General features: G+C 38.0%; 3 protein-coding genes across 3 annotated transcripts in view; 1 reads left to right on the plus strand and 2 right to left on the minus strand.

The window, feature by feature from the left end:
- Positions 1-10,666, minus strand: part of LOC145481893 (uncharacterized) — a 287,663-nt gene that overhangs the window by 49,567 nt on the left and 227,430 nt on the right. The window lies entirely within an intron of this gene.
- Positions 112-7,023, plus strand: LOC145481808 (tetratricopeptide repeat protein 17-like). Its single transcript, XM_081460349.1, has 3 exons — positions 112-859; positions 3,561-3,792; positions 6,239-7,023. The coding sequence occupies exons 1-3, from the start codon at positions 603-605 to the stop codon at positions 6,773-6,775; spliced, it is 1,026 nt and encodes a 341-aa protein (XP_081316475.1). The 5' UTR covers positions 112-602; the 3' UTR covers positions 6,776-7,023.
- Positions 7,117-10,642, minus strand: LOC145481810 (cytochrome b5 domain-containing protein 1-like). Its single transcript, XM_081460353.1, has 4 exons — positions 10,348-10,642; positions 9,940-10,016; positions 8,943-9,161; positions 7,117-8,155 (listed from the first exon to the last, which is right to left on the minus strand). Exons 1-4 carry the CDS (start codon positions 10,640-10,642, stop codon positions 7,925-7,927), a joined length of 822 nt encoding a protein of 273 aa, XP_081316479.1. The 3' UTR covers positions 7,117-7,924.

Raw genomic sequence — 10,666 nt, forward strand, 5'->3', positions numbered from 1 at the left:
TTAACAGTACCAGTACGTTATTTACATGTGAAATTCTCTGTTCCTGCCTCCCTCTCTCAAACCGCCAGTTTGTGTGCGTCACGCAGATGAAAAAAGCGTTGCGTGACTCTATTTTAAGTTTGTGCAGTTTTGAAGGATTTGGAGATGTAATTCTTTGCTATGTTATAAGTAGCACGATTTCGATGGAATCAAATTTGATATAAAAGTAGCCGAAATAAATGGAAGATTTAAATTTAGTTCTCTCGTAAGAACTGTGAGGGATTTTATCAGTTTATAGGTAGGTATGAGTTGTTTTCCCAGCGGATAACAAATTTTCTTTTCAATCCAATGTATAGCAAATCGGCTTTGAGCCTGAATAACAGAAAAAAAGATTTCGCACAAATATGCAGTACCCCGCTCTGGTCAGCTGCACGCTAGGACACGCTACGAAAAATCAATATTTCAATCCGGGGCATCGTCGTCACATCTCTCTTAGCGACCCTTGGAGCATGCTCAGTGTGGGTTTATCGTGGAGCGTTACAACTTGTAGATTATCGATGTGTACATTTCTGAAATAATTCCTCTGCGACTGCAATATAATTCACCATTGCTTCACCCCAGCCATGAGTGCGGATTATCCGTATTTGTCGTACCTGGCTTTGTATATTGTTTCCGCCAGCTTGTGGAGTTCAGATACTATGGGAGCGACACACTGGATTCTGAACGAGAGGGATGGAGTTGTACGTGCCAGCAGTGGAAATGACATACTGAAATCCGATCCGGTGCTGTCTATTCTGACGAAAACTAACCCTCCCAAGACGGGAAATGGTAGAAAAACAAACTGTGACCAATGCAGTAAGGGCAGATCTCATGGTCTAAGGTGAGAGCGTTAGCGAGATTTCGAAAGACAGTAGGTTTAATTAAAGACTGTAAACTTGGTTTGTTTTGACGTGCGGAGAAGCCATATCGCATATTATGATTAAAGTCACGGCGATAGCTTTTTACTCTTTCACTTGAAAACTTTAGCACTTTGTTTGACTAAATCCTTTCTCAGTGAGCGGGAGTTTAAAAAAAAAAAAGAAATGAGAATTCATTGTGATCTGAGTGTTTTTGATGTTCACTGAAGATATATGACATAAACACACGAGAAAGCAACGTGTTTAATTTACATTTGAAGTGTTCAGGTACAAAGTGCTAATGAACTGCGAGAGCACTTCAGCGGGGAAAAACGTTTCTGTTCCCCTTGCTTTTTTGATTGGCTTTAAATTTCTTTCATCGAGAGCTTGTTTATGTGTTAATTTAGCCACGCGCGGTCAGCCGTCAGCGGCCATTTACAGAGTGACAAGTCTCGACTCATAACGTTTGACGTCTGTTTAAGCGTATGCAAAAACAGTTTTCACCTCTCTTTTAGCGTGTTACAAAATAATGTTTTAACTTGCCAGAGTTTTGGTTTGGTCGATAAGCGGTCACATTTGATCCCAACGGTAGCAAAATGTGTCTACATGTTGTTTGTGTAAAGCTAGCTAAGGGAAGAAGCGAATTTAACTTTATGGAGCCAAGCTGAAGCGAGCAGTAGCTAGTAAGATAAGTACACAGTAACAACCTTTCTCACGAAGAAAGGCGTTTTCCCGATACTCACAAATTTTTGGTTTGGATCATCAGTAACTTTGAATTGCATGCTAAACAGAACAGAAATATGTATAGCAACCAGCCCACCTGCCTTTGTGCAATTTGGTACAAGTCCCCTTATATTTCTTTTTTGATTTGTAAACAGTCGAACTCATGACTAATACGAAAGTCTTAAAAAAGAACTATCAGTCAATATTTTGACACCCTTCTACGACAGATTTAAGTTTGTGCATTCACATTTTTGTTGACTACAATCAGGCTTGATATTTTTAAGTTTAAGTTAAATATCCTGTGGTCTCAGACTGACTTATGTGTAATTGAGAAGTGCTAATCAATTATTAAACGATGACTACCTTTTAACAGTTTTTTTGGGTCAACTTGAAGTTTGCATCAGTACTTGAATAATTTTAAAAAATGCCGATGTTGGTTTTGTAAATAAATATGCAAACTGATTGAGTATAGGAATCTGAATATGCATATGACAAAAAAAGTTCCGGTTTTTTATGTTGTTGTTACAATTTAATTTTTATGGTTCGAGAGTTCAGCACATACTCTTTCTTTGTTGTGATAAACTTCACCAAGAAAATAATTTATTACTAGTGATACGACCAGATAACTCAGTTTTATTATAAACAAAATTGCAATACCAAGTTGCTATGAATCACATTATGTGATACTATTTTTGAACTGTTGGTTTCTAAATTACAAGTGAAAACAAGTCAATTTCCCAGTATGAACTTTGAACAGGAGTACCTCAAATGTGTTCACAATTATTACGCTCACACAAGGCCTTTCGTATGCTTTGCTTAGTGTGCCCGCAATACGTAAAGAAGCTGCTGAATTTAACTTGGCGATCTAGTCGATGATCAAAGAATTGTGGGTTTGTTTTGTTGCATCTATTTGCATAAATGCTATCTTTCATCCACAAGTAACCGGATCAATTTTGACAGATGAAAAGGTGAGTCGCCCACTGGCAACTAGTTCTTACATCTGGTTGCCAACACTCCATTTTTTGGCAGCATTGGGAACCAGCAAGTCACAATTTCAAGCCCTGTTATTGCAAACGGAAATAAAGAGAACAAAAAATTAAGCTGGTAAATGTAAAAATTTTAAAACTGTCCAAAAACATATTTAAACTGCAACATGTTATAAAGTTAAACAGATAAAATAAATATTTATTTTAAAATAAATAGGTAAATAAATAAATAAATAAATAAGTGAATAAATAAATAAATAAATAAATAAATAAATAAATAAATAAATAAATAAGTAAATAGGAATTTGCAGTAGCACATCCCATGGAGAGGCTCTTTGTCCACTGTTTCCAGATTGAATTGCAATTTAGAAGTGTTGTGGAGGGAGGAAAACCAGAAATCCTGGATAAAAATACATGAAGCAAGGCAAGAACCAACAGCAACAACAACAACATTTGTTTATACCAAAAAAAAGGAAAGACTGAAGAAGAATACAACTCACTTAAAAAGCTGCCTCTAGGAACACTTTCACCACTGTGCCATCCCTGCTCCCAATGAAATGATACAAAATACAAACAATACTAGAGCAGTTTTCATTCGAGTTCTGAAAAGTAATATTGGTTTTGCACTTACTACACTACGCGATTGCTTAAAAAACTTTCGCCAATTCTTTATCCAACCAGAAGTAAAACCAAAACCAATCGTGATTTGATCGCACACATTTTCTTGTGCTTTGCATCAGCCACATACTTCGAGTTTTGATAGGCTCACTGTATTGTCCTTTGTGATTGGCTAAAGCGATTTGGTTAAATTTGCTTTACAACACTCAATTGAAATCTACTCTCTGTGAAATCTAACAAGGGATAACCTTTTAGAGAGGATTTTGTTAACAGTTCTGTGGTGCCTGGCTTCTGTTTCACTTCTAGACTACTTAATAGTACTGTGTTAGGTTTGAATATTTTTTTGTCTTTTTCACAGTCCTGTAGTTGGCGCAGTGGGTCCCACATCTTTAGAGTTATTTCCTGCCCCACAGTTAACATGTGGTCCGTCAGTTAATGAAACCTTCTATGATCACTTGGAAGGAATTGCAAACCGCGAATACCATCCAACCTTTATGGAGCCTGATGTGGCCATGCTCTTCAAGAAGAGTGAAGTTGAAGACATTGATTTAGGTCTGATTGAATCAAACTTAAGAAGAGCAATTGAAGAAGTGAGTATTAAATGTCATTTGAAATTCAGGACTGGCAGGTTCAAGTCTCACTCTGACCACCAAGCTGGAATTGTTAGTTCTCCTCTGTCATACTTGTAAATACCCAACTGGTCTGCCTCCTGCCAGTTGGGATTTCAAGCCTGTTATGCTAATTTGAAATATTTCTTTCTTTCACTTTAAGTGGCATGCCTGAGAACCTGCTAATTGTAGTTAAGCGCCTTGACCACTATAAGCACTCAACATCGAACTTTTTTTTAAATAACGTAGTTTTAGTCAGACAATATATGGACCTGTCGACAGACAGATGTACACCCAGTTTACATGTAGACCAATATAAGTCAGACAGTATATGGACAAATTTATGGACCAATATTGAATCATTGCTCATAAAGTGATTACAAGTGATAAACAAATCTTAGCTAAAAAATAATTTAAGCTCTAAACTCAAGTACGTATCATTCTCTTCAACTCATGCTCGGGTTTCAGTCTAAATCTCAAATACAAAGGGTATGGGTTTTGGTTGAAATCACCTGGTTGACACCATGTTTACTTTAATTGTGACAATCTCAATATGTTGTCTACAAAAGAAGATTTTGTGTCAGAACTGTACACATTCAGCTGGAATAATTTATAATTATTTATTACTTTATCACATAGGGCGAAAAGAATTTTACAAAAACGAATTCAGTGATGGTTAACCTTAAACTAAAGTGGCGAGGATACCTAAAAGAAACTAGAAAGATTACAGTCAGGACAATAGGTGTTTAGGCCTCATCATTACGCATTAAAAATGATTTGAAGTTATAAACCAGACCCAAGAGAGAGGTGAAAATGGAACGTAAATCATGCAATGACATCATAATCACACTTGCAAATTTTAACATTTTGCCTGCTGGTAATTTGAAATGCCAAGTAGCAGAGGTAAAATAATCATTAGAAAACATTCCTAAGAAAACAGTGCACTGATTGGTTAAAAATCGTGTTTCTATAACTCGATGGAAACACAGAACTAGCAGTTAGTTGGTCCTTGCAAAAAATGGTACCAGAAGAGCTCTTCCAGCCTTACTTGTAATTTTATTGCTTGTGTTTCTTCGTCCTGCCCCAACTTATTGCCTTGGGTCTCTAAGGATGAACCTCAGGCACACCAGATTGGTCTCCTTTGAGGTATAATTTGCTTTCCTCGTTCCTTTAACCTTGAATTCCACCTGGGAGCCAATCGTCAAAGTGTAGCCCACCAGGTGTGACCTTGGGAATCCATGCAACTAATGGGCCATTTCCAAATTACGTTTAGCCTTTTTCTCAAAGCAAGTCTTGGTGCCTTACCTTTCCTTTCATATGAAAATGAGATTTCACTCACATGCAAATCAAACTCATTTTCATGTGAATGGTTGGGCACCAGGCGTCGCTTTGATAGAGAGGCTTAGGTCAACTTGGAAATGGGCTATTGGTATCATAAGGCATTTACAGACAAGTAAAATGTCTCTGTTAAGCTTTCTGTTCTATATTGAAATCCACCTAGTTTTACTCACTCAGAATGACGTTTGTTTGGTAACATATCAAAAATCACCTGTGTTTCCATCCAGTCCAGTAGATTTTGTAGCCTGCAAACAGGTTCCCGGTGAACCCGAACGAAACAAAAGAGCCTGTAGACATTCTATTGATGCCACCGTTCTATGATACCAGCTCTTGGTATCATGATATGATTGGTTAAATCGCTGATTGTTGACATCTTTGAGATGAATATTTGACAGATCTTTGTAAAATTATACAACTCCAACGGTTTGTTGCAATAGTGCATTTGCCGTTCTCTTTTAAGGTTTGGTCTCTCGACCTCTCATTATTTCACAAGCAATTCTGAAGGGTACTTTATGTTCTGTTATGGGGAGGAATTTTAAGTAGAAGCTAGTGGAGTGAAGCCATTTGGCGGTGCTATAGCAATTTATTTTAAAGGTCAAAGGCATGGTTTCCGGACTTTCCGCTGTTATCTGCTTGTCGCTTCGCAGAGTTTGACACCTCTATCATGCGCTTATAATTTCTTTAGGCTCATTTCAGTATTGCAAAATATGTTCTAAGCTCTCTAAGTATTGGCTCTGGAGGGACAAAGTGTTTGAAATATTCCGTGAACATGTTGCTTACTTGCACTCTATATTATGACGCCTGGCCTGGCTATTTGATTAGCTTGATTAAAACTGTTTGCAAGTACCGAAAATGTAGCTTCTTGACAGGTCTAATTACCTCATTGACTGATTTGTTACAGGCTTATCACCAAGGGTGGATAGGCACATCAAAAACAAAGTTCCCCTGTCCCCGCCCTGATCACTTTGCTCTCTGAATTCTTCTGTTTCACTCTTGCTGAAATTTTTTTCTGTCCTTGTCGGGAGCCTGTGTGCAGGCTTTAGATTTTGTTGCTGCACCTACTGACCAATGCTGTTTGCTTTCTTCACAGAGTCCAAATTCAGTTGTTGTATGTAACCACGTTGGGAATTTCTGGAGAATCAGAGGAAGCACGTACCACTCCATAGAGTGCTTTAGACGAGCCTTGTATTATTCACCAAATGATGCCGATGCCCTCCTAAATCTTGCAAAGGTCCTATTCAATTTGAACTATGTTCAAGATGCTGCGTATTTGGCACGGAGGTCACTAGAAATGCAGCCTTCTGAGCACAACTGTTGGTTACAGCATTTTACCCTTGGTGAAATTCTGAGGGCAAGTGGAGACCTGGAAGAAGCAGGGATCCATTTCAGACATGCATTGGACCTCAACCCAGCATTTGAACTGGCAGAGGTGCACCTGCGGGAGATTGGATCACCGTCCACCTCTACCACAAATACATACACATTCTTGATAATAGGCCTACTTGTGGTGGTTGTCTTAGCCACAGTCTACTTCATGACGCTAACAAGTGAAAGTCGTGGGACAAAGAGCAGCCGCATGCCACTTTGGTCAGAAGGAAAAAGACCAAAGAAGAGACCTATCACATGAAGCATTCTGTATTATGAAAACTCCAGAGACATTTTTTTTTGCACAATAGGATGTCATTAATTTGCATCTTTGCGACCTGAAAACTTTTTTAAAGAAAACTGAAAGTTGTCAATCAATCTTGTAAAAGTATTTGACATGTAGAGTCACAAATCCCATGAAACTGGAGGCTATGTTCTTTTATAAAAATTTGATATTCAGATATTTGCATGGAAATTAGCTGTTTTTAATTAAAGGAATGTCCCAACAATGTTGTTGCCTAAATATGTTAAATTGAAGAGATTTTTATATTTCATAGTGGACCTCCAGCAGCCCAAAGGGCCACCAAGCAGAGCCTCATAACTATTATGATAGGAACAGGACCACATGCATGCATAGAAAATCATGCAACTCTTTCTTCATGGTCAACATGGCTAGCAGCTTGAATCGTAGGCGTGTGCACCCTACAAGGAAAAACGATGATGTTGCACAACATGGCAGCCATACTCTAGCTAATAGATTGACTGAGACATGCAGCCTTGGTTTATATCGTACTTCTTTGATATTGGACATCCATGTTATGGTCAATATTGACACCTGTCTAAACAAGGTATCCGCTGACCAGTATCACATGACCATATAGTGAGCTCAGGTTAAGAGATCATCAAGGTCACATTTTTTAAAGTTGACTGCTGACCAAGTACTGGCTTTCGATTGGATTGCAGGCTCAAGCCATACTAAGGTGTAATTAGGAGCTCCGCTTTTAAGCTTGGCTAAGTCTATATATTATTTGAACACATCCACGCTCTCTGTTTCATATTTGATATATATATTTTATTAACAAACTCTGGGAAAAGGCAGCTGTTTCCTTTTTCAGAGGCACATACCATTATAAAAACACTTCTGAAACATTTTGATGCATACAACATTAAATATTAACTTGATCCTCTGATGCTGCTGCAACAAAATTTAATTCCAATGGTTAATTTTTAACACACCAACTGAAGGAATGAGTTTCTATTTACACTCTACATGTATTTACAATGCTATTAGATGTACCAACTTCAGACTCATTGCGACACAGCAAAACATCAACCCTTCCTTCACTCAAAACCTTTGTCCAAGAATATTCTACCACCATATAAATGCATTATTCTGGGTTTTTTTTCCTGTCTATGCCTCTGTTAAGTCATCATTGAAATACAAGTGTAAGGCAGGTAGAAATTGTTCATCATTCATGCTCAGTTTATAGAACTCTTCGCTCTCATCGGGAACTCCATTTTCTTCTAATGTCTTGTTCATGTCCAGGTTTCTTCCGTTGTACTTCCAGGTATAGCTGGCAGCATGTGCATTGTATTTAAGGTACCGGTCTTGAATTTCACTAAGAATTTCCTCAGAACAAACCTACAGAACAAAACAAAAAAATCATCCTATGAATCTTTCCTGCCTTGCTTACAAACAAGTAAATATTCAATCTGGGGTTGACTAACCAAGCTGGCATTGAATCAGATAGATCTATCTATTAGTTAAAGATCTCTCAACTTTCAAAATCCATTTCTGTGCCACTATATAACCACCTAAATTTGTCACTTTGGTTTGATGAAGGGCTATCACTTGAAACATCACCTACAAAAACTTTTTACAGCGTGACTAATTTTACCTTCAACTTCAAGTTGACAAATAGCCAAGTGCCATCAATTCTTGAGGTTTTGGCCCATTTTATGCCACAGGGAGGGGAGGTTGAATTTCCATTTTTGAAAAGGTCAGGTATGCTGTCGTCCCACTTAGGGGTGTGAAACAAGGATTTTGGTCTTGCTTACAGGTAGGGTGTTCAGGATGAAGTGCCACTGTTTTTAGCTGTCAAGGTATGGGTGCAATAGAAGAAATAACAATAACAAACTCCTCTCAGTTCTGTTTTTAGGCTCAATTTCTGCCACACTCTCGAGTCTGGTCTACTAGCATGGGCTCTTTTCCTCAACAGCAGCTATCTGAACAGCAGCTACCTTTTTAGGGGTCAAGTAAAACTTGAGCCAGACCAAGATCGAAAAAAATGGCATGTAATTATGTGGACTAGCCTTCCAGAAGGGTAATCAAGAGCTGTTCCCCTTCACACATTAACAGAATAATTTACTAATAAATAACTGATTGGACATTCAAGCTATTTGATTTCAGATTAGAAGCTACAGTTTACCTCAATGGCTTGTTCTTGTGAGGTGAGTGTATTGATAATTCGGACTCTTCTAGTTTTAGCTGAAAGCACACCAATGCAGTATGAATCATCCTTCCACCATGGCCGACCAAAGTCATTTGCCCAGTCTGTTCTTGGACACTTAGGAGGAGTGTGTATGAACCTTCCTCTTGGAGTGTAGTAGAATTTGCACTTGGTTACTGGGTCAATGTGAGTTCGGATCTTGAAAAGAAGAAAGTAACTTACGGTAAATGACTCATGGCGATTGGACATCATCAAGTAGACTGAATTATTATTAGTTTAAGAGAAAAGAAAAACCCATATGTAATGTGCACTCAAATAAAAGTGTTTTTGCACACTTTTCCCATTTCTCTTTCTTTTGTGATTGCTATTAGTGCTCGGTGAAAGGTCATCTGAAGCCAAATTTCATGGATGTCTGACCATTTCCATGTGTTTTGAAACACTCCATATTTGCAATGCTAAGGACATCTCAGGCTTGTAGAAAAGATCTTAATAATAATTAGTTTTGCAAAGTCTTGAATTTATCATTTGCCATTTTACGACTAACCAGATAGGCCAACATTTGTTTCATAATGGAACAAAATTTTCCTCTGGATCTCTGACATATCAACCAATCAGAAATGCTGCTTTTATAACTTACAATAACACAACCAACATAAAACTCCCAGCTGGGGAGGAACCTGTCTTACTTCTGACTGTCTAGTTTTAGTATAGCACTCATGTTGAAAATAAAGAGATAAAAGAAAGAACCATACTAGAGGGAGATGAATTAATTTGCTAGATAACGTGCTGTACATGTAACTGTGTAGTGCAAGTTAATCCTCAAACCACATTCCATCCAGCTTAGACCAGTACTTGAAAATAACCTAACTTGAATAAATGGATGGGAAATAATGGAAAAGAAACCTCTTTACTAGCATGACATGTCTTAATGCGCGACTTCAAGATTTAAATTGAAATGAAATTATACTCAGCTTACATCTTTTGTCTTCTTGTCAAACCAATGTGTAATGTCTTTTCCTGCAGCTTCAATAATTGGCTTCAAAAGAACATCACCTAAAGCATGTTTGAACATCAATGATCATACACAACTGTAACATTACAAATGAGTAAACAATTATCAATACAAGACTTGCATCACAAGTCTGTTCTGTTTACCACTCACGTTTTCAGCTGGTATTACGTTATAATTAATTCCTCCAAGGTTTGGGCGGAAAATATGCTTTTCTGATGCATGTCCGTGACAGATATTTAAGACTTTTTTGAGGAGATGCTTTCAAGGATACCAATGAACGAAAAATACTACACTACAAAGGTTCAGCTTGCATGGAGCTTAGACCTGCTTAGAGTCTCACGTCTGACGTGGAAGATCTGAAACTCTCCTTACCTGCGTGTTTCTCACACATCGGCGTTAGGTCGTAGACCTTGCCTAAAAATGATACCCATAGATCCTTCAGGGTGTTGTGGATATTGACTTCATTCGGTGTGTAATATTTTGGTCGTTTTGACGTTATAGCTGGCATTTTGAGCGCTTTACGAGCGTTTTCTCCTCTTTCAACGGTGTCAAGAATTACGAGTGTTGCAACATTGTCTTGGCAACCGCTTTGCGCAAGAACTCTGACACATACATGAAGTCTCTCTTGTTTGAAATACGTACGCTGACCACGACAACGCTGTTTCATAATCGAAGGTTTTCAAAAAAGTGC

Source organism: Orbicella franksi, chromosome 3 (assembly GCF_964199315.1).
Source record: "Orbicella franksi chromosome 3, jaOrbFran1.1, whole genome shotgun sequence".
In the NCBI taxonomy this organism is placed as follows: Eukaryota; Metazoa; Cnidaria; class Anthozoa; order Scleractinia; family Merulinidae; genus Orbicella; species Orbicella franksi.